The sequence below is a fragment of the Desmodus rotundus genome, chromosome 9 (assembly GCF_022682495.2).
Source record: "Desmodus rotundus isolate HL8 chromosome 9, HLdesRot8A.1, whole genome shotgun sequence".
Taxonomy (NCBI): domain Eukaryota; kingdom Metazoa; phylum Chordata; class Mammalia; order Chiroptera; family Phyllostomidae; genus Desmodus; species Desmodus rotundus.
The window spans coordinates 15,168,421-15,192,205 of NC_071395.1; the positions used below are offsets into that span (position 1 = coordinate 15,168,421).

General features: G+C 43.5%; 1 protein-coding gene across 4 annotated transcripts in view; it reads left to right on the forward strand.

Moving 5' to 3' along the window:
* The window catches only part of SMAD1 (SMAD family member 1), a 61,942-nt gene extending 43,719 nt beyond the window's left edge, over positions 1-18,223 (forward strand). For all 4 annotated transcript variants that reach the window (XM_053910953.2, XM_024569118.4, XM_045202474.3 and 1 more), the window contains exons 3-7: positions 1,375-1,632; positions 4,162-4,278; positions 7,636-7,857; positions 13,436-13,692; positions 16,846-18,223. In XM_053910953.2, coding sequence (XP_053766928.1) covers positions 1,375-1,632; positions 4,162-4,278; positions 7,636-7,857; positions 13,436-13,692; positions 16,846-16,989 — 998 coding nt within the window. In that variant the 3' untranslated portion in view covers positions 16,990-18,223. The remainder of the gene's footprint in view (positions 1-1,374; positions 1,633-4,161; positions 4,279-7,635; positions 7,858-13,435; positions 13,693-16,845) is intronic.
* Positions 18,224-23,785: the final 5,562 nt, after the last annotated feature.

Genomic DNA, 23,785 nt, shown 5'->3' on the forward strand with positions numbered 1-23,785 from the left:
CAATAACAGATTTTAAATCTCTTCCTCTCTCCTCCCATGCAGTTGACCAAATGGGTTGGTTGAGTCTTTCTCTCCAAGTCCACAAGAGCAGTAGGGACCCCCAGGGCCCTTGTTCTTGGGGAGAGCCACCTGGGGACCCTGGCAGGAGGCGTAGGACCTCACCCTGGTGAGGGCTCCCAGAGCCAGCCCTTGCCTTCCATTCTCATTGCATTGGCAGTGGCTTTGCCTCTGGAGATTTCTGACCATGCTAATTATTAACTTCTTAGGTTCCTAACATGTAGAGCTTTCAGGAATGGCTTGAGTTATTTTCTTTCCTCCTTTACTGCTATACACAAACATGTTTGGCCTTGAGTATTCACTTGGCAAAATGTGGATTGTATGACCTCTTCCTTTTTTTTTTTAACCTATTCAGATAGTGAGAAGGATGGCTGGGAAGTGGGTAAATACATTAAGATCCTTTGAGAGAGGATGTTCATAGGGTACAATCATGCACCACTGAACAACGTTTTGGTCGAGGTCCCGTAAGATTATAATGGAGATGACAGGTTCCTGTTGCCCAGTAATGTCCCATTAGTCTTGGTGCTGCAGAGGGACGTGTCGTGGAGGGACACACGGCTCACGTGTTGGTGCTGCCAGCCGTGTGAAGCAGTCGCACAGCTGGCTGTCCCGTGTGGGTCTGTGCCGGTGCGCTCTGCTGTCCCCACAGCCACCAAGTCGCCTAACCATGCGTTTCTTAGAACTGTCCCTGCCGTTCAGCTCCTGTGACTGTATGACTGCTAGCACACGACATAAAGTCTGTCCCCCGAAACATTCTGTTTTGTCTAATTCACTGCCTTCGTTGGCGTTTGGGTTTTACACTGTTTACTCTTTCCACGCTCTCAGCTTTATTTACTGTGCTTCCTTTTGGTTTAAAGTGAGTTGTGTCCATTTAAAACGTTTATGGTGGAAAATTCATTATCATTCAATAAATATTATCAATTCTGAAATGTAACATCTTAGCCAGGGATGTACAGTGGACTTGTCAGTGTGATATATGTTCTTAATTGTGCTTTGGTTTCTAGTAAGTGAAAAAACTAAGAATAAGGGAGCCGTCACATTTCAGCCTAACAGAACGCTCTGCAGACTTTTCCTGGGCAGAGTGTTGGTGCCGCTTCTCTCGGGCCCAAGTCACCAGGGTTCTAAAGACACAATGTTTTTCACTGCATCCGTTCCTGAGCGGAAAAACGGCTTTGCATTTGAATGGTGCTTTCAGGTTGGCTCTCAGGCAGGGTTCAGAGAATTTGTTACTTACAGATAACGTTTCAACTTTATTGTGACGTTAATTACAGATGTTCATCATTCTCATTTTTGTCTTTTTTCTTTTCTTTCTTCCAGTTCTTCCTCCAGTGCTGGTTCCAAGACACAGTGAATATAATCCTCAGCACAGCCTCTTAGCTCAGTTCCGCAACTTGGGGCAAAATGAGCCTCACATGCCACTCAACGCCACTTTCCCGGACTCTTTCCAGCAGCCCAACAGCCACCCGTTCCCTCACTCCCCCGGCAGCAGCTACCCGAACTCCCCCGGGAGCAGCAGCAGCACCTACCCGCACTCTCCGACCAGCTCAGACCCGGGAAGCCCTTTTCAGATGCCAGGTTGGTTGGAAGGGCGGGTGATGTTCTGCTGGCCGGGCAGGTGGTGTTACCACAGTGCTGGGGAGGAGCCTGCACACTGGGACGGAGAGCCTTGCTGCTTGGGGGGGCCGGGACTCAGGACTCGACTGTGGGGGGAAAGGGGACCCCATAGCTAAGGAATAATCAGCACGTATCTTATTCAAGCATCGTCAGGCACAGATGCTTGAATACGTTTTTATTTTTTATTTTGAAGAGTTTTGAAACAGCTGCATCCTTCTGGGAGTGGCATCGTTGTTACAGTCTTTGCTTTTGATAAAAGAAAGAAAAATAGTGTGTTGCACACATTTGCTTTAGGAGAAACACAGGCTCCATCAACTTCATGTCATACGCGGGGGAAAAAAAACCTGCTATAAGTGCAGCCTCAGAAAAGATATTTCCTGAGGGATCACAGTCCCCTACTTAATTAAATTCATGTAAGCGATGATGTAATCCCAAGAAACATATACTTTAACAACAAAGGGATTGCAACAGAAGTACTGGAAACCATCTGCTTGTTTAACTTAGCGAAGAGAGAAAACAATTATCCTCCTTTTTTAGACTTAACTGATGGTGTAATATTTATCAGAATAAATGATTAATTAGGACATTTTGTTTTGCAAGTTAATAGGTTAATAAGCAAGTGCCTCAGAGAACAGAATTGATTAGTACCAAATTTCTTGCCAGGAGACCTCAAGAAACATACTCTGAGTAAAGGTACACTTGACATCTATACACTTGACCTCTATAGATGAGCGGCCAAGCATGCTTGTTGGGCCACTGAAGGGTTCTTTAAGTAAATTTGAATTCTACAACAGTGCCGGTCGGTAGGTCCTCAGATATTGAAAAGTGGTCCACACTTGATACCGCTGTCTTCTGTTTTCATATCTGTTGTTTCCTTTTATTTTAAGCCTGGTTACTTTGTATTGTTTTGTTTGTTTTTTAGTACAAAACTGTTTAGGATGAGGGTGGGAGATTGAGTAGTTTAAAAATCAAATATCATCTGCTGATTTCCTGCCCCCCCCCTCGCCACACCCTCCCAAACCTGTTGGGTTTGTGCACAGGCTAGTCGGGAGGAGATGATTTCAGAAGTCTGCTGAGCAGTGGCAAACCCAGGGTGGGCCCCAGAGGGAGAAAATGGAAGGTTATTGCTTGATTTTACACTTCCTCCCGGCTGTCAGGGATTAAGACACGGGGCAAGCAGGGGAAATTAGGAAAGGAGAAAGTTGCCGGAGGCTGCAGGAGGCACTTGGGGGAATATGGCTGCTACTCACGGTTCCCTGGTCCCTCTCAGGGGAGCTGATGCCACAGGTTGCCTGTGACATTTTCACCAGCGTGTTTGCCTAAATGTATTGAATTTGGTCAGAGGAGGCTCTGCGTCCTCATTCCTGGCTAGAAGGAAAGCCAAGTCATTGTTCCAGCTGCAGGGAAGAAGCCGAATTAAAGGAAGCTGGGGAAAGGGTGAAAAAGGCATCCAGAGAAGGTCCCCACAGTCCTGCCTTTGTGCTCCGAGCCTTTGCTTGTGAACAGCTGGACAGGAGGTCAGTAGGTTGTGAGATTCAGCTGAAGAGTCGGCCTTGGAAGTCGCCGAGACACGCAAGTGGAACCAGCCATACTAGCTCTTTGCATTTGGTAGCTGCCTCCGGGGTTGGAGCACTTACCTAAGTTACTCCAGCTTCCTCCCTGAGGTGAAGCTTGGCTCCCTACTCCGTCCCAAGTGCTGCCTGAGCTCACGCTGGCCAGTGAGGAGCTCGCTTTGGCAAGCCCATGCCCTTTATTTTATGTAGGAAAACAGAAGACCTGTGTTATGTTCTTTGTTTCCGAAATCAATGTTGTTTGCCTCTTACTTGTCTGCTCCTTATGACCTTCCAGGAGCAAATATATGTAAATTCTGAAATTGAGAAGATAGAGTTGTGATAAACTGATTTGTTTCTTCTTATTCTGCTACCAGGGATTTAAAAACTAGTGATTCGTCAAAGTGGGTAGGGAGAAGGTAGAGAAGGTAGTCCTGACAGATTGCCCGAAGTCTCAGGACATTAACAGTTTAAGGCAGTAAGGTGACTGGAGTGAGACTCAGCTGCGATACCTGAGAGCCCAGAGGGTCCTCCGTGTAAGACACCCTGCAGCCCCTTCGGTTAAGAAGCCTGTGCAGCTTTCAGAGGACGCCGGGAGAGGTTGAGGGCCTGCCCACGGGGGCTGGGTGACAGGTGGTTTGAATGCTCGTCTGGTTGGCTGCCAGGGGCATGACCCGGGGAGGCACACGGCTTCTGGAGCCAACCCTGGGTGCCTTTCCTCTCGCTGAATTTTTACCAAAATGGTGTGAGATCACGAGACGGGAGTAATTTTCAGAAAGCACACGGCGAGTCCAGCGCCTGGAGCATCCAATCTTTGGACACGGAGGTTGAAACGGCAACTTTTAATCTCTCAAGAATTTCAGCACAGTAGAGAATATGTATGTTTGAAGTGTGTGTGTTTATTAAGGATAAAATAATTGTGTTTTTTTTTTCTTCGCAGCCGATACGCCCCCGCCTGCCTACCTGCCTCCGGAAGACGCCCTGACCCAGGACGGCTCGCAGCCGATGGACACGAACATGATGGCGCCTGCGCTGCCCTCGGAGATCAGCAGAGGAGGTGAGAGGGGCCGCTGCCCGCTGCCTTGTCGGAGTCTCGGGTGTATCTGTCCAGCTGCTTTGTTGTCTCACAAAGTTGTATTAGTCTTAAAAAGACAGCACGGGAAGAGAAGCTCTGTAGGAACACTTTACATGAAGGACACCCTCACTGTTGCACTCCTGAAGGCCTGAAGTCATTGTGCTTCAACTCTCAGTCGTTTTGAATTGGTGGCAAAAGGCTGGTTTTCAGCCAAGGGTAGAGGGGTATTGAGAAACAGTGAGCGTGACAGTCCTAACAAGGAGTTTCCACTGGTGATTTCCAAAACGAAAAGTTCGTCTAACAAGGCTCTTGTTGTATGTAAAAGAACCTTTCCCAGAAGGTTCTTCTGTAGTCAGGGTAGAGATTCATAAACCCCATCTACTTTCTAGCCCTGGTCCATGTTGAGCTGCAAGTGGAACAAACTAATAGCACTTGTTTCTTTCTTGCTGTTTTTATTTGTTTCTGATCTTGCTGCCAAAAGGAACCGAGGCACGTGTTTTTCCTGTTTTTGCCCGGAAGAACTTGAAGCAGAACCAGACGTTTCTTTCCCTCTCTAAAGTCGAGAGTGGGTCTGTGTGCAGCTCCACAAACTCCCTGGCAGTGACAGGGGAGGATGCCACGGATGATCCCTCCCCCGCTGCAGGGCCAAGTTCAGGGCGCTTAAGCACACAGGGGGCTCAGGTAACTAGGCGCTGGGAAGGTCTGCGCGTTGGCGAGAAGTCCTGAATGAAACTCCCAGCCAGCCTCTCATGGAGGAAAGTGCTCCACGGGCGCGCCCTCCGCACATGGCCTGGATCACTGGATTTGCGTAAATTTTATGTAACTTGAGGTTAAGATGCAATTCGATCACTAGGTATGTCCTACTGCATTCTCGTCAGTTTCTTAATTAAAATTGGGGATGCCTCGGACTTTGTCCGACTCAATGTTGTTTTTGAAGTTGTTAAAATTGGATGATGAACTCAAAAGAACCTTTCTTATCCGTGCAGTATAGCGAACTGCAGTGTACACCTTTTTAATCTGTAAAAAACTTTTCATGTCTTTTTTCTTGGCTCTGATGATCTCTAGAACATCCTCTCAAACATATAATGATGAGCTAACTGAGCCTGGTTGGAGGAAATAACTCCTGTCTCACACATCTTTGGGGTTTTTATTCGGGGAACAAGAGAGCAGGAAAGAAGGGGCACGGCATATATACACTTAGGAGCATATGGACCTGAAGCTATTGTTCTTCAGCCTAAAATGTCTGGTTTCAGGAAATTGACCTTGAAATTGTTTTAAGACTTTTCCTTTAAACAGCTTTAAAAATTTTCCCCACTAGAATAAGTTTACAGTTAACGTTTTCCTGAGGAAGGAATGCTGACCTTTTTGTTGTTGCTGTTTTGTTTTTGGTGGTTTTCCTAGAGCAGGGGTCAGCAAACTACACCCTACCGGGTCCGTTCAGACTGTTGCCTGTTTGTTATAAATAAAGCTTTATTGGGACACACTGTGTTCATTCAGTAGAATTACCTGTGGCTGCTGTTGTAGTACTAGGGTATAGTTGAATAGGTGGAATAGAGACTACATGGTTTACAAAGCCTTGTAGGAAAAAAGGGTGTCAGTCTCAGACCTCGATGATTAGTATATTGAACAACCTGATAGCTGATAGAAAGTCTTCTGTTAATGTTGCAGCTTTCTTTAAGATTTGGCACTTATAAATCACCAAAAGTTTGCTCTTTATACAGCAAATTGACAAGGGGTAATTGCTTAGCAATAGGGAAGATGGCATGCGTTTTGGCTCATCTGCTTAAGTGTATAAAGCAGCTTATGTTTGTGCGGTTTTCTTTTTTCCCATTTTTTATTAAATTTATTGGGGTGACCTTGGCAAGTAAGATTATGTAGGTTTCAACTGTACATTTCTGTGATATGTGGTCTGTATGTTGCACTGTGTAGCATACAGGAGCCCAGTCTTCTTCCATCACCCTCTCTTTGACCCCCTCTACCCTTTACTGCCTCCCACCCCCCTTCCCTCTGGTCCCCCCCATACTGTTGTCTGTGTCGATGAGTTTTTATTTGTTTTTCTTATTTGTTCATTTATTGCTTTCAGTTTTATCTCCCACATATGAGTGAAATTATGTGGTTCTTAACTTTTTCTGACTTATTTCGCTTAGCAGGATATTCTCAAGGTCCGTCCATGTTGTCACAAATGGCAGTATTTCATCTTTTCTTAGGGCTGAGTGATTTCTTAATGATCGTTATCCTTGTTTTCTGTACCAAATTCTAAAGTAAAGTGCATGTTAATAGTTATGGAGGTCGGTGTTAAGAATATAGAAGTACTTTTTCCCTTAAAATTGTCACTCATGCCTCCAGTGTGGATTTTCTTTCTGGTTTTTTTTTTTTATGATTGTACACTCAAGACTTCATAAGCCTCAGATCATGAAGGTATGGGCACACTGGCTATGTATGGTTTGCATTCCTGGAATCCCTAATGTATAAGGAGTTTTACCACAGAAGGAACTTATCTTTAGAACCTTTTAGTTGCAAATATTTAGAAGCACGTTCTGTTTGGAGATTTGTTAGTCTTAAGAGATTTGACTTAACAAGCTGCATCCTGTCCGTAAAGCTGGGTAATTTCCATTGTGGGCCCATTCTGGGAATGGGGAGACAGAACACACCTGCTGTGCATGACTGGAAGCAAATGTGAGGAAGTTAGCGTGGAATCTGGATGAGAGAGATATGATTCATTCCGCAAGCACTGGCCAGCTGGCAGGACTTCTTCCTGAGTTTGAGGGCTGGAGCGGAGCTGGAGCTCTGATAGTTATTGGCAACCTAACGTGGAGCAAAGTCACTTCTTATCAATAATTAGAAACTGATTTCCATTGCTTTGAAAAGCTTAGGCAAACTAAGGCTTTGTTGAGAGGCATTGCTTCCCATGCCAGCACCTTTGGCACATTTCCTGCCCTCTATTGTTCTCTTCCGCCTCGTCGTTGCATTTCACTTACGCCTGTGCACTTCTTTAGATGGCGAGCCAGGGTCTGTAATGGGAGTCTTTTCCATCTTGGCCTGTTAAGGGCACATTGTGAGTGTTCGGCAAGCGCCGCGGGTCTGCTCACCTAGCTGGCATCTCGGGTACCGGACAGTCATTAGAGAAAACGGCTTGCTAACGAAAGGAGGGCGCCGCCCTGAGGGAGGCACACCTGCTTTAGACATCACAGATCGACTCTGTACATTAAAACAGCAGCCGCCTTGCCATGTCTTCATTCCGTCTTCATTCCGGGGCCGTGAACCAACCCGACAACAGTTTCAGGTTTTGAGCGCCCGGGGCACTCACCACGGCTGACTCTAAGCTGTTCTTTCCTACAGACGTGCAGGCGGTGGCTTATGAGGAGCCAAAACACTGGTGCTCTATTGTCTACTATGAGCTCAATAACCGCGTGGGCGAAGCGTTCCATGCCTCCTCCACAAGTGTGTTGGTGGACGGTTTCACCGATCCTTCCAACAATAAGAACCGTTTCTGCCTCGGGCTGCTCTCCAATGTTAATCGGAATTCCACTATTGAAAACACTAGGCGGCACATTGGAAAAGGTGAGTTTCCACTTGAACCTTCTCTGAATGTTTGTCTGTGGTGTCCCAGAACTGCCTAGTCTTTCCTGTAGCAACCTAGCGTAGCAGCGCCAGGTCATACGTACTTGCTACAGTTTATAAATACTTTTCCAATTTGTGGTATCAGGAGGGTCACCTTGCAATCAGCGATGTGCAATATTACACATAATATTCAGTGGTAATTAGCAGAAATGGTGCTTTGCTATTTGGGAGCACCGGTGTAGCGCAGGATAGGATTGCTGTTAAAAGTTACTTACAACCTAAAACTAAAAGCCAATTAAATTAAGTAAACCTAGTGTATTTCGAATGAATACCATAACTCACCAAAGAGAAAAGAAAAAGAATAAACTGATTCAAAACTACTTATGAATGTATTACTTTAGCTATATATCCTCAGTCTGGGTAGAGTGATTATAAATAAACCCTGAACTGTTTTTAGGAGACTTAATTATTAGTAGCTATATGAATGAAACAGTTGCAAAACTTCTTGATTCTATGATAAGATTAATATTCAATGTGTGATTTTTTTTTTTTTTGGAAACCTAGATGTAGAAGTGTGGAAGAGGGCAAAGAAATACACCCGGTGGAAGTGTCATTGTGAAATCATGATTTAAATATGTGTATGTGTACATTATATAAATGTCTGTGTGTCTGTACATGCGGATAGTTTCTGATCCGTCCGCCGAAAGGACCAGGAGGCAGAGATACCCAGAAGCAGTAACCCATCTAGCGCCCCGGCCATCATCTCCGACACCATTTCCTCCTAACAGGAGCCAGGGCTCCTTGGAGAAAGGGCTGACCCCCAGGCTGGGTCAGGCAGGCACAAGATGAGCCTGGAACACTTTGTCAGAGAGTAACGAAATGCTCATGAACGTGACGGGGGCATGTCACAGGAGCCAAAGTGGAGGGACTTTCACTGGCCACCTCCAAAATAATTAAGTACCATAATGAATTTTAAACCACCGAAAAACAGTGGTAATTCAGAAGTCCGCACTAATAATGAGTAGATAGGTGTTTAATAATGTTATAATAATGAATAGATAGGCATGAATGGGGAAGGCTGGTGGGTAAATGCAGAGTGAGTGCTGGAGCTGGAAACTCATCATTTTGTAGCCATCAGGGAACAATCATCCATGGATGCTAAATATAGAGAGAATTTTTAAATCAGGATATGTGCACGGCCTTAAAGTGTTTTCTTCACAGACAGCCTGTTAGTTTCAAGGGAGAATCGGGATCAGTAATTATACAGGGGAGGACTTGGACAGCATCTTGACTGGGAGATCAAAATTATCATCACCAGAGAGAGACAGATGGATATCATATACCTCCAGATGTGATGCCCTGCAGAGGAAATAACCTCACCTATGGAAAATTCCAGCTGCAAATGCAGATCTGCATCTCATAGGAAAGCTCAGACAAATCCAAAATAAGGAGTGTTTCATTTAAAAGGGTGAGGAGAGACTGGATTCTCCCAAAATTGTCCGTGTCAAGAAACAAAGGTGTGAGAATGTTCCAAATTAAAAGAGTTTAAAGAGAGATGACAGCTGTGTGTCATATAACCTGGCCGTGGATGTAATCCTGTACTAAGCAGCAGGAAGATATTATAAAGCCATTATTGGGGCCAACATATGAGACCAGAATATGAGTGGTGGGTTTTTAAAGCATTATGTCGATGTTAGCTGTACTGGCATTGCTGATGTGCTGTGCCCATGTAAGAGATTATCCCTGTTCCTTGGAAATACACACTTAAGCATTCAGGGATAAAGGGCCACGATGAAATCAACTTTTCAGAAAGAAATTTCATATATGTATGCACATATACATACAGAGTGGGCATAGTTTACAATTGTCACACAAATAAATAATGCAATAATTAAGAAATAATTATAGAAGAATAAACTGTGTTTCACGAACTCACAACTGTAAACCTACTTTTGCCCCACCCTGTGTGTGTGTATGAGTGTATGTATTTATGTACATAAAACAGTCCTGCGTTAGAATATCTGCATGTATGTGTGTGTGTGTACAAGAATAGAGGAGAGGGAGGTGTGAATGAGCGAGCACATGGAGTGAATCGTCACGGTAGATGAATCTGGACGATAGTTCTATGGGTGTTCTTTGATCTGTTTTTCTATTTCTATAAGTTTGAAATTATTTACAAGGTGAAAAGTTTTTAAACAATGACCTATGGCCCTGACTGGTGTGTCTCAGTTGGTTGGGCATCGTCCTGCAGAGTGAAAGGTCACCGGTTCAATTCCCAGTCCAGGTACATAGCCAGGTTATGAGTTTGGTCCCCAGTCCGGGCACTTATGAGAAGCAACTGATGTTTCTCTCTCTCATCGATGTTTCTCTCCCTCTTTCTCCCTTCCTTACCCTCTCTTTAAAAATAAATAAAATCTTTATAAAAAGGACCTATGAAATTTGGAACAGTGGACCAAATTAAAAGGTTATTTAATACATGGTTAAAACACATTCGAGATAAATTTTAACATTTAATCCTCCAAAACAAACAACTCTTAAAGCAGGAATTGATAGTTCTTTAATGTGATTAAGAAAAAAACATCTAAGCTACACATTTAATGATGAAATGCTAGAACTTAGCTTCATAACATACAAACATCTCTCTCTGGGCTGTAAACCCCTGAAATTGTAGATAAACACAATTTTGCATACATTTGGAGCGGAGGGACATATCTTTCATTAAGTTCTAAAGTTGGCCATTACCCCAAAGTAGTAAAAAGCCATTGTACTCTGGGACATTTCTATTGAAAATTGGGAAGAAGATAAGAATTCTGAGAATTCTGTTACTTAAAATTGTTCCAGATGCCTTGACTATTGTAGAATTACAGATAATGGAAATAAGCCAAAATGATCATTATTTGCAGATGATAGTGTTCATTAATTGGTTACTAATATTCTTGGGATAGATTTTTGGGGGGAGGGAGATAGATTCCGGAAGTGCAATCAGTAGGTCATAAGCTCTTGATCTCTTTTGCTAAACTACGTTCCAGGAAGCTTTAACTAATGTCCATGTGTACCTGAAGTTTAGGAGCACCTTTCCTCCTTCACCCACGCCAGTGTTACTTATGGTCACTGTGTCCATTCAAATGGTGGGGTTGTTTATCTAGAACCCTCCAGTGTTCTAGTGTCAGAGATCACATGTCAGTTTCTTTCTTTCAGTCTAGCAATAACCAGTTGGAAAATACACTAGCAGGGAAAATTGCATTCCCAATAGCGACAGAAGACATAAAATTTTTGGACCAGCAATATATGAGATTTGTGTTAAGAAAACCAAATTTTACTGCAAGAGAAAGAAAATCCGAATGAATAAATAGGCAGTCTGTGTTCCTTAGAAGAGAAGGCCTAATACTGTAAGCACATTTTGAGGATGTCCATCCTTCCGAATTTAATTTATAGCTAAAAACAATCCATGTCAGAATCACAACATGGTTTTTTGAAAGTTGACAAATGTATTCTGAATATTATAAACAAGTGAAAATAGCTACTTTTTTCCAATGGAAGAGTGAAGCAAGTGTACTTGATGTTAGGGCTCCGAAAACATTGTGCAGCTACGATTAAATCAGTGTGTAGACGAAACAGTGGAATAAATTAAACCCAGACTACACTGTACTTTAAAATTTAATGTATGTTAAGTGAAGCATAACAGATCAGTGTTCTTCTAATGGTCCTGCAGCTATGAAGCTGGCTTTGGGGTGAGGCTGCAGAGAGAAACCCTGACCTCACTCCATGTATAGATTAATGAGCTGAAATTTTCAGTTAAAGGCAAGCTGTTAAAAAGCTAGAAGAAAGCGTACTGATCGGAGAGGTAGAAATTGTCTAAGCGTGTAAAGCACCAGGAATGACCCCGGGAGACTTGAGACTTCAAGACTTCGAACTTCAGGAGGTTATAAAAGTACAGAAACAAAAGCAAAAAAAGACAAAGGCCTAATGGGGAAACAGGTACATTACATGTGCAATTCATAAAAACTGCTAGCACCCCGGTGCAACAAATAAGTAAGTGATGTGAATAGTGGGTGCGTACGAGAGAAACACAGATTGCTAATTAACATATGAAATCATCATGCCAGCCGCACGTGCAAATTACAACACTGTTTTTCAGCTCTTAATTAGGGAAGTGGTGTTTTTGTTTTGAACTCAGACTCAGTGCTGGCATGGATGCTCTGAGGAGGGCACCAGACTGCTGGGGAGGGGGGTGTAAATTGATACAAGCATTCTGGAAAGTCATTTGGCAAAGTGAATCAGAGCGTTCGATCCAATGATTTAACTTCCAGGAATCTCTCCTAAGGATGTTATCAAAAGTGATCCAATTTATCATGGCATTGTTAGAGCAGCTGAAAACTAGCGTGGACACGATGGTCTGGTAATGGGAGGATCGTTAAAGAAATGGCTGTATCAGTGCAGTCATATCGATATTTTAAATGTTTGCAAAGAAGGTTTAATGATACTCAAAACCTCGAGCAGCGTGTCAAAAGTGTCAACAATTCTTGCCTGTAGGTCACTGAAGAAATGAAAGTATTTTCTGCTTTATATTTTGTTTTACTTTCTACATTTTCTAAAGTGGAAATTTCTCATTTTTACAATGAAGAAAAGTAAAAAACAAAATGTGCACTCTTAAATTTTTTTCTCTACGTCAGACAGAAAAAGGAGCTTTTGCTCCAGCAGCAGTTTAATTGTTACAGAAAGTCTCAGCCATTGTGTGTACACGAAAACAACATACAGTGTTTTGTGCGAGACAGTAGTTTTAGTGTTGAGTAAACCATGCAAGAGTTACCTGCAAGGTAGACACATCATTTAAAGCCAAATGGGATGGGACTCTTTGCTGGGTGGCCTGTAATAAAGCAATCTCCCCGAACGGTATGGGGCTTTGTCAGAATGGCTTTCCCCCCTCTCCTCTTTCCAAAGGCTGGGGTAAGATCAATTTCCTACGCTCCTGGCAGTCTGGATCTCACAGGAAAACGTTCGCAGCAGATGGTAGTTCAGTAAGATCGGATTCCGCACACTATGAGTTATTTTTCTAGTGTTTTTTTTTTCCCCTTGGACCTTACATCTTGCAGCTCTCAGCAATACTTCCTCCACCTGTGGCTTCCTAGTTCTTGTACGTCTCTCAATCCTCCCTTCTCCCACCCTACAGGTTTTCAAACGGCTTAGCTGCAAAATAAGTGCAAGCAAGCTATGTGATAAGTGCGTGCAGGATCCATCCCATAATAAAGTCCAGGTTTATTGTGCTGTATTGTAAAATGGGAAAATGCTTTTAATCCAGGGCCAAATAGGGCATTTAAACACGTACCAGAGTGATATTGCTGCACTTTGTGACTGATTTTTGAGAGACTTGGTCATATCATTTCCTAGAAACCTAGACATGCCTGTCGACATGTGGACCCTGTATTAACTAATACGGTTAACTAAGATTCTGTCAGTTGTGCAAGGCTTGGAGACGATCTGCCGATGTAGTTAGCCAGAGTTGCAGTCCGTGTAAATTCACAGGTTGAAGCAGCTGTCAACCACAGCGATGACTGAGTCTATGCGTGTCTGCCCGCAGGAGTGCATCTTTATTATGTCGGAGGGGAGGTGTACGCCGAATGCCTCAGCGACAGCAGCATCTTTGTGCAAAGTCGGAACTGCAACTACCATCACGGGTTTCACCCCACTACCGTTTGCAAGATCCCGAGCGGGTGCAGTTTGAAAATTTTTAATAACCAGGAGTTTGCCCAGTTGCTGGCTCAGTCTGTGAACCATGGCTTCGAGACCGTCTACGAGCTCACAAAAATGTGTACCATACGCATGAGCTTTGTGAAGGTGAGTGAGCTCTCATTCCTCTGGTTGGGGTTTAACACACTTGTGCTGTGCTTTCTCCCAGTGTAGAGATGTGTGTCTTGGTATGTGTCCGTGGAAGTAAACTTATACCTATTTTAAACTTGTGGATGTCAGTTATGAGGAGAATACGGCAGGTCCTTGAATCATGTCATTTCATTCAACATCATTTTGTTATGACATTGACAAGATACCATAGAAACTTAACCCTTGCTTATATCAATTACCCTGTGATGAAATTGGTTGTTACATGTCATTTCACCTAAAGTCACAGACCGCTAAGTGATACTTGCTGGGTCACCGGCACATACACATGTGTGTGCTAAATGTCAGTAGTAGCAGGCTTCAGTAGCTCTTCTCACTCGGGTAGCCCTGTTTCAGCTATTCTGACATCATTACAGTGCATGGTGGACTTACTACACATAGTTTAAATGCATGGTTGTCTTATGAGATCAATTCAACAAACACTCTCCCTTCCCTTTGCTTTCCATTCTGTGTTTTTAGTACTTTTATGATGATAACAGCTCTTGCTTTTGTTTCAACACTGAGCAAGTACTCTTTGTGTAAAAATAAAAGTTCATCACACAGGGGTTCATTTTCAGTTGTTCGGCTTTTTTAGTGGTTCCAGTAAACCCTATGATTTCCTTACAATTCAAAAGTTAATAAGGCCTTTGCCCGAAGATAAATAGATGCCTGAGCTCTAAGACCGTCTTGTAAGGTTTGAGGAGGGGGAAAGTTAAAGACATCGCTCACAGTAATTGATCTCCTTGCTGCCTCCTCTTTTATCTCCGAGAAATAAAAATGTTTATGATGCCATTGAAATGTTAAAAAAGTTTAAACATCTGATTAGATTTCGTGAGTCAGTACCTTATTCTAGTGACTTGGCTGACTTGTCACTGAATTCTCAAAGATAAATTTTTATCCTCTGTTTCCTTGAGAAACAAAATTAATTATATATTTGGGTGAGGCCTGCAACCAGCTTTCATGTCCTCTCTTCAGAAGCTCACCTGGCTTGTTGTGAAACCTGTTTTGTAACGTGTTTATTACAGAGGGCATTTGGGAACCTGACTTTGTTCGTCATCCCTGAGATCGCAGATACCCTTCCGGGAATATCTCTCCCCCACCCCCACACGTCTTTGAATGTTACTAGCAGATTTTCAGTGTGTTCTCTTAATGTCGTTTTGCTCAAAACATAATTCTACAGCTCTTCATTACGGAGACTGGCACTTTTTTAGTATTAAAGGAGGTTTGTGCCTTTTGAAGAAGTTTACCTATATGCTTTGTACCTATGTAACTACAAAGACCTTTCTCTCATCCATTATTTAACACGTAGGTTTAATTTCTGACTTCGCGTTTTGGCTAAAATGAACTTTGTAAGTGAGGGCAGTGACTAGCCAGCAGTGTTTTGTGTTTGCCGCTTGTCTTGCCATGGAGGAAAGAATCCCCCTTGAGAGGAAGGGATCCAGGGTCTGGTTCAGTCTGCTGTCTCAGCTGTGCGGTTAAGGCCCAGGGATTTCTTTTTCTAGTCCTCGTGTTCCTCATCTTTGAAGCAGACAGATGGAGTTGAGAGTTATGGCAGTGATTACTAAGGTCCCTTGATGACTCTGTTATCACTGAAGGACCGAGCTAAAAGAATTTATGACTCTCTTGCTCAACTGGCTTTTTCCTCACACTTATTTCCTATCAATTACCCAATCAATTTTGATTATTTTACCTTTACACATTTTAAATTATTTACTTTTCTACACATAAAAACAACCTTTATAGTAATTAAAAGTGTTTATCATGCAAGGATATGCATTAAGAATATATTAGATTTTATTCATTCAGTGAATATTTTGAGCACTATTCCAGAGAATTAATACGAAGATGAAAAAGCACCTAAGGTTTCTAGCTTCAGGATGCTTCTGGCCTCGTAAATGTTGAACTGTACCGTGGCAAGTGCTGGAATGGAGTGTTGTACAAGATGTAACGGACATAGCTGAGAAGCTGGGTTTGGAGAGAGGATAAACAAATCCTGTATTGAAACTGCTGCCAACATGATAAGGGGCAGCTGCTCGCCGTACATTAGCAACAAAAATTTACACAACATTGTTCTTCGTTTTCATAAGGACCGCAAACCTTGCCCTCTCACCCTTGGCATCTCGAGGAAATGATACAGGAACATTTTACTCATATTAATAGGCAGTCTTGTGCTATTTTTAAGATGATCATTTTTAGACTTTCACATAGAATATATATTTTGAAAATTATTTGCACGGTAAACTCGCCTTATCTGAAAAATCCAAGTCAGTTCAGGTGAACAGGTGTTTCTCTAGAGCTTCCGTTTTGTCCCAATCACTGTGTTGGGTGTTTGAGATTGAAGATCAACACGATCTGGCCCCGCCTTCAAAGAAATAGAGCCCAGTCGTCTCTGCTGTGCCCCATGAAGCAAGGGCTTCTCAGAACTTCGTGTTCTGGTGCCCACCACGCCCACGAGTCATTCATCGTGGCAGCAGCAAAATTACTTCCCTGCACAGCGACTTTCTTCTCTGCAGCCTTCGCAGCCAGAGTCAGTAACCCGGGAGCTGCCTGGCAAGCTACGTTCTTGTACAACAGAATAGTGGAATCTATTGATTCAAGGCAGTGATTAAGTGTCAATAGCAGCTTTTGGATGTGCACGTGCCCCTGCCAGTTTTGTTTAGAGATTAAAAGCTCCAGAGCTCTGTGTCCATAGGAGGGCCCTCAGGCTGAATAGGGGAGAAACAGAACGTTCATTTGTTGCACGTACCTTTTCCCTCATTTTCTTGATGATAAAATGAGAGTTTAATAGTATCTATCACAATACTGTAAGTAACAATGGGAATGGAAATGAAAGTTAAAAGCTGTCTATTAAAACATCCTTATAATATATTTTAAACCTTTCATTCCCCAAGACCAAGCATTACTAATAAGGCATCCATGGCTGGGTTTTGGGGAGCCGTGGACACACCCGTTCCCTGCAAGTGCCTGCCAAACGGAGTGTGCATTTGTGTGCCCTACCGTTTGTCTTGTGGGGAGCGTCCACATCTTCGTGTCTGATTATGTGAACCCTTTTTACTTAATAAGCGCAACCACTGACTTAAGCAAGTTCAATGACCTCCAACATGTTGTTTCTAGGGTTGGGGAGCAGAGTACCACCGCCAAGATGTTACTAGCACCCCCTGCTGGATTGAGATTCATCTGCACGGCCCCCTCCAGTGGCTGGATAAAGTTCTCACTCAGATGGGTTCGCCTCATAATCCTATTTCATCTGTGTCTTAAGCGGCCTCAGGCTTCTGCCTCTTGAAAACTATTGAGCCTTGCATGTACTTGAAGGATGGATGAGTCAGACACGACTGAGAACTGACAAAGGAGCCTCGATAATACTTGACTTCTGTGACCAACTGTTGGATTCAGAGATTTAAAAAAAAAAAACAAAAAACCCCTTGGTAACATACTGTTGATATCAAGAATCTGTTTAGTTTACATTGTAACATTCTGTTGTAAAAATCACCTAAAATGCATACTTTTAGCAGGACCTTGTGTATAGTTAAGGGAGAGATGGCCAAGCCAGGGACAAATTATCTGTTGGAAATCTGGTCCTAAGAGATTCTTTTGTGTTTGGCACTTTAAGGTCATCGTTCGGCAGAAGTTTAGCATTAATAGTTTCTCTGAAGTGTGTTTTTATCAGGTTTAGAGCCCATGTGGAGTCTTCTTGTCATGGGTTTTCATTAACATTTTAAAACTATTTGTTTAGTAACGGTTTTTGTTTGTTTTTTAAGTAAAGGTTAATCTTGATGATATACATAGTAATCTTTCTAAAATTGTATGCTGACCATACTGCTGTCAGAATAATGTTAGGCACATGCTCTTTGCTAAATATATATGTACAGAATATTTGGAGGTTAAGAATTGATTAGACTAGTGGATTTAGGAGTATGGAGGGGGTGGGGGCCAGGGAAATGACAACTACGGATGTAGAATATACTGTAAAAATTCAGTTTGTCGCTTCAGAGAAACAAACTGATGTCTGAATTTTGCTGTGTTTCAATTTTTTTTAGAGATTTTTATCCTACTTTTTTTTTTTTTTTGACATCTTCTGTTTCATTCACTCCAAAAAGCAGTTATGCAGCTGGTTAATTCATATAACTGTGAGAGCAAATGGGTAATTCCTGCTTTTCTGAAATTGACTGCAGAAACGTTTCAATACCGATTGTATGGAGTGCTTGAATTTAATAAGCAGTTTTTATGGAGTTTACAGTACACAAATAGGCTTTAATTTTCAAGTGAATTGTTTGCCAAACTTAGTAACTCTGTTAAATATTTGGAGGATTTAAAGAACATCCCAGTTTAAATCCATTTCAGACTTTTTAAATTTTTTGTACTATGTTTGGTTTTATTTTTCTTCTGCTAATCTTTTATATTCACTTACGCTCTCGTACATTGAGTACTTTTATTCCAAAACTAGTGGGTTTTCTCTACTGGAAATTTTAAATAAACCTGTCATTATTGCTTACTTTGATTAAAAATGTGTCGTTTCCTTTCTTCACACACTAGACTTTATGACCCGTAAGATTCACTGCTCTTTTGAGGGACTTTTGTTACATATTTGCCAAACGTAACAAACTAAATTACCAGCACAGACAGGGATACTGAATCGTGAAGAGAGCAGCGTCCCTTTGAGTCAGAAAAGGACATGTGGAACTTTAAAAATTAAAGATATAAAAACTAACAAAATCTGGAATTCCTGTTTCAGGTGTATGAACATTTTTATGTAAGGAAATTGCAGCAGCTGCAATTATTGGTGGATGCCCTTCAGTCAACCAAAAGCACCCCCGATTCCTAAACCTCAGTGAGATGCACAGGGGACGGGAAAGGGTGTGAAATTGGGAGAGGGATGGGAACTACAACTGCAGTAAGACAAGATGATTGTCGCAGGTCCTCAAATAACATCGTTTTGTTCAACATCACTTTGTTATAATGTCGATGTGATGCTGTGGGAACTTAACTCCTGTTTATATCAGTTAACCTGGTAAAATCATCCATCAGGTAAAATTGGTTTTCATACTGTTTCCCTTGAAGTCACAGGACTTACTGACATGAAGTGAGGACTTACTGTACTTTTGCAATCTACCAGCCTGGGATCTTCTCCCATCCTCCACCCTCCTCCCCTAAATAAAGTTTGCTCACAAAGGATACAGATGTGAGGAGACTTAGATTTACCTTTGGCCAAATAGATGCCACTGTTCCTCCTTTACATTTTTATGCCTCTTTCCCAGAATTACTGCCAACCCACAATTCTCTGAATTGTGACTCAGCAGAAATGTCTGCTGCATCTTGCTGTCTCCAGAAACATCTTGCTGCAAACGGAAAAAACCGTGCAGAGAAGACCCACATCGTAACGCAAATCCGTGCACGTCTTTGTAGCATCACTCAGCTGCTGGGAAGCTCTGGTTCCGCCTCTGTAAAGCAGATGACACTGTGTTCTCGCCACGAAGTTGAGGTAAGGATCTCCTGGAAGAGAAGTATGTGTGAAAATACCTTAGAGACCTAACGGCCATGTAAGTATGGGGGCCACTCTCTTCTTGAACCCTTCCCTGTACTCCATTTTCCCACTTACCTGCCAAGTCCTTTCTGGTACAGGTGATCTGGTTGGATGACCATAATTGGTGAGATACAATAAAAGATCAATAAATTAAAACAATTGGACTTCAACAATGAGGTGTCACTGGAAATTGTCTAAAAATAAAGAGCTCAGGCCTGGATTTCTCACCCTTTTCCTACTGAACAGCTACTTTTTGCCTGATGGGACAGTTGTGCCAATTGTTAACTCCATGTAGGAATGCTGGTAGCTCAGAGATCTACTGGATAAAACCCCAAGAGCATCCAGTGGGTTGAAACCTACTGGATTGGGGCCCTAGGAGCTTGCAGCACGGTGCATAAATCAGCCCTCAGTGCTCAGGTGCGGTTATTGGTGTATTTGGTAAAATCTTCCTGAAGACCATTGTCATCAGCCATAGGAGGCTGTTAAGTCTCTTGGAAGTTTTCAACTAAAGGAATGAAAAAGTCAAAGCAACTATGTGTTCGGATTACTAGCAAAAAAACCACTTAAGCTAGTTCCAACAAAACAAAGCAGTGTGAGCTACTTCACAGTAGGTGTATTATCAGCTCCTCAAAGACAGGATGATTAGAAGTGGAAGGTTCTGGAGCTACTGCAGACTTACCTTGTCGGTTTGTAGTGCTTGATCTACAGCGAATTTCTTAACTTTCCTGCACCTGTTTCTTCATCTGTAAAACCAGAGGCAATAAATTCTATCTCGTGAGATTACCATGTATAGATCATTTCTATAGATAACTTCCTTTTAATCAAAACAATACTTGATTACTAAAGGTTTTTCAAGTCCAAGAAAAACAAAAAGAAGAAATTAAAAGTCACCTGTGCTAACCCTTGGTAGTTAAATTAATGTATCCTTGAACTAGGTGATGAGGACAACTCGGCATAGAGACCCCCATCCAGCATGCTGTAGGAAATTCAGGTCTAAAGGTTAGTCTTCTCGGCTCCGTTTGTTAAGCAGTTGGCACCAATCCTGTACCAGCCGCTGTGGGAGGTGATCAAAATGACCAGATCCTCAGGCCCGCCCCTAAGGAGCCCTGTACCCCAGGGAGGAGAGACAGGGCATGCTGCTGAGTCAGCGAGGGCGCGGCAGGGAGCGGGAACTGGACCAGAAGAGTCGGAAGACTTTTCAGAGCAGATGGAGCCTGAGAGCTAAGTGCTTGTGTTCTAAATGGTGGGAATTTTATAGGCAAGGATGGGAAGGGGCATGTGCTCCTGGCAGAATAGGGGTGAGCCTGGCACATTTGGGAACAGTAACACCATGTACCTGGAGTATAGGGCAACCAGTGATGATGGTAAGTGAAAGAGTGGGCAGGTAGGAAGGGGCCAGGTCATTAGAGATCTTGTGTATGTTATGCTAAGGAATAGGATTTCCGCCCCCTAGGATTTTGGGTCCTAAATATGTCAAGGAAATGGTTTCAGTCGCCCAGGGATCGAACACTCCAGGGTCCAAGAGAGAACTGGCAGGGAAGCAGGTGTGTAAGGAGCGAAGAGCAGCTGACAAAACAGGTAAGAACCGTAGCAGCCAAGGGCAGAGTTTCGACGAGGGCTTGATGCACAAGGTGACCAGCGGAGGACTGGGGAGGAGGAGAACTTAAAAGAGGTTTACACTTGGTCCTCAGGACATCTTTGGTGGCCTTAGAAGTTTTGGGGGGTGGTGTATAGTGCCACCTTGTGAGGGTTAGAGAGTCTGGACTGAGAGTAGAAGCAATGAGCACTTGAATCTAGAGCAGTTTATTGGGGAGAAGAAGGCCGGGGACATGGACTCTGGTCGCTGGAGAGAGGAGTGGATGGAAGGGAGGCTGGGTCAGAACCAGGAGCTGTAACACCTGTAAGAGGCCGTGTGCCTGCATGGTGAGGTCATCCACTAACGGGGGACTGAGGCTGGGCCGAAGGACAATGGAAAGGTCAAAGCCATTGCTGTGAAGGCAGGGGTCAACTAGCAATGAGCTCGGGCACTGTGGAGGGCATCAATGACCCAGTTGAGGTTGACTGATGTGGCCTCAAAGCAGATCCAATCCATGTGGCTTGATGAAGGCTCTGGGGTTTGGGGGCAGGATCAGAGAAAAGGGATATGAAATTCCTGGAGTTGAGGATTGACAACACAGTCCTGGGGGAATTCCGAGGGGCTAATGACCGTCACTGGAATGAAGGTCTGTGTGGCTCAGGCTAAGATGTGAACTAGGGACGAGAAGCCAAACAGGAGCTGCAGGGAAGCTGAGGGGAGAGCAAAGAGCACACTGGTGTGAGTGGACCCAGCCTTCTCTTGTTCCTTCACTCCCAGAAATTCCGGACTCAAAGCCAACAAATCCTGAACCAAGGCCCTCCACGAAGGGCGCTGATACGGTGCAGAGGTGTGACGGGCATTCACTGCAGGCCAGAACATGAAGGAACCAAGACGTAGGTGGAGAGGAGTTGTGGTTTTGCTCCACATTACATCACCAGGTAGAGCTTAACCCATGGCAGGCACTCCGTAAGGAATGAATGAATGAATGAATGAATAAATGAATGAATGACACGGGCTAGTGGCGTGGGCACTGAAGTCACAGGGGCGATGCAGCAGGCACTGGCGGGTTGCAGTGGGATCAGGGCAGGGGCACACCAGAGGCACAGTGGGGAAGAAACAAACCGTCAAGGACCATGAACTGAGCGTGCTTTGAAAAGGAAGATGCGTGGAAAAGACAGCCAGAGAGAGGCATGTGTCTCCATCCGTCCTGCAGTCAGGAAAGGCGACTGGAAAGGCGAGGGGCTTCCTTCTCCCAGCGCTTGGCAGAGGCTGGGGTCGAACCAGAGCTCCGTGCTTTTCACAGACGTCGATCTGACGTCATCTGTGTTTTTTCAAGATTCTCTGTGCCTGGGGTTGGGGGAGGGTTTCTGAAGACTTTATAGGTCAGTACTTCGCGTTTGTGATGCAGTTAAATAGAGTAGGAACACAGGAAAGAGGACCAGGTGCGGGAGAAGAGAATGAGGTTGGTGAACAACCCGGCCAGAACGCTGAGGCTCCCGGGAGTTTGCTTTCTCACATTTCGGGTTATGGACTGGGAGCTTTCCCAGATTCCACCATGTCAATAATAATGTCCTGCTGACCTTGTCAAACAGCCACAGGAATATAAAGTACAACACAGGGAATACACTCAGAAACATTGTAACTATGTATGGTGCCAGGTGGGTACTAGACTTCCTGGTGGATCAGTTTGTAAATTATATAAATGCCTAAGTACAATGCTGTACACCTGAAACTAGTAATACTGAGTGTTAACTGTAATTGAAGAGTGAAGTTTGAAAAATAATGTCCATGCTAGGTACATACCCAGCAAGCAGAATGGATGAGAGGCAGTGAGACAGTCCCAGAGAGAATAGCAGGACAAGAATATGGTCATCCTAGCTGCATTAGGATTGAGGGCAGACTCCTCCTCTCCCCAGAGCACACGGAATTCTAGCAGTGAGTGAAGAAGAGCAAATCTCTGAGAAGCTGCTTGCCGACTGCCAGCTCCAGGGACATTTGGGTATTTCCTGGGTTGATACAATACCAGCTGAGTCATTGAGAAATGGTAGGCATTTCTTCACAGAATGGTTTCATTTACTGCCTGCATTGGGTCTACAGCATTTTCTTACACTAGCAGGGCTTACTAAAAAGAAATAATTTGCCAAGTGCTTTCCAAATTATTGTACCACATTTACATTTCATTATTCGGAGGCTTCCCCCGACACAGGAGATGGACTGTGGGCCACAATGTTAATTGGTTCCTTTGTTACAAATACATTTCTTGTTTGGGGAGAATCAGGGATTGTACAAATAATATGCAGTTTCCTGAGAAGTCTATTTTTATTGAGTGCTGACGGCGTAACAGGTGCAGTTTTATAATCCTTCAGTGAGTTTTGAGGCAGTTGTTCCCAAAGAGGGTGCCGTAGGGAACCCCAAGGCCTGCGGTTTGCAGGCGCTGGGACTGCAGAACCTGGAACAGATCTGAGAGCCCAGTGCTAGCCACTGCGAGGCCAGAGTCCCTTTCGGTCTAAACGCAGCATCATAATTAAAAGTCGGGACCCTGTTATAGTTAAAAGTTTGGGAGTGACTTCTTTAAGGAATACTTTGTAAAAAAAAACCTAACAATTTGTAAATTCCCCTCCTTGATTTAAAAAGAAATAAAAGTAACATGGCTCCCTTGATCCCTAAACATAGAGTAAGGTTTAAAAGGGGAAATTATAAAAAAGAAAAACTGAAAATTGAGCGGCTGTGACCCTTTGGGGCTAGACCCACCCTGTGAGAACATGAGAGAGAAAATGTTCTTCTTTTTCTTGGTCTTGTGTCAATGGAGACCAGTGACTCGAGTCGCCTCCACCATATTGTCACACCATGCAGCTGCGACAGTTACGGGTCTGAGTGCGTGTTGTCCAGACTAGCTTCTTAGGCTGGCTTCACCACTCACTAGCTGTGTCATCTGGCCCGTGTGAACTTAGGTCCGA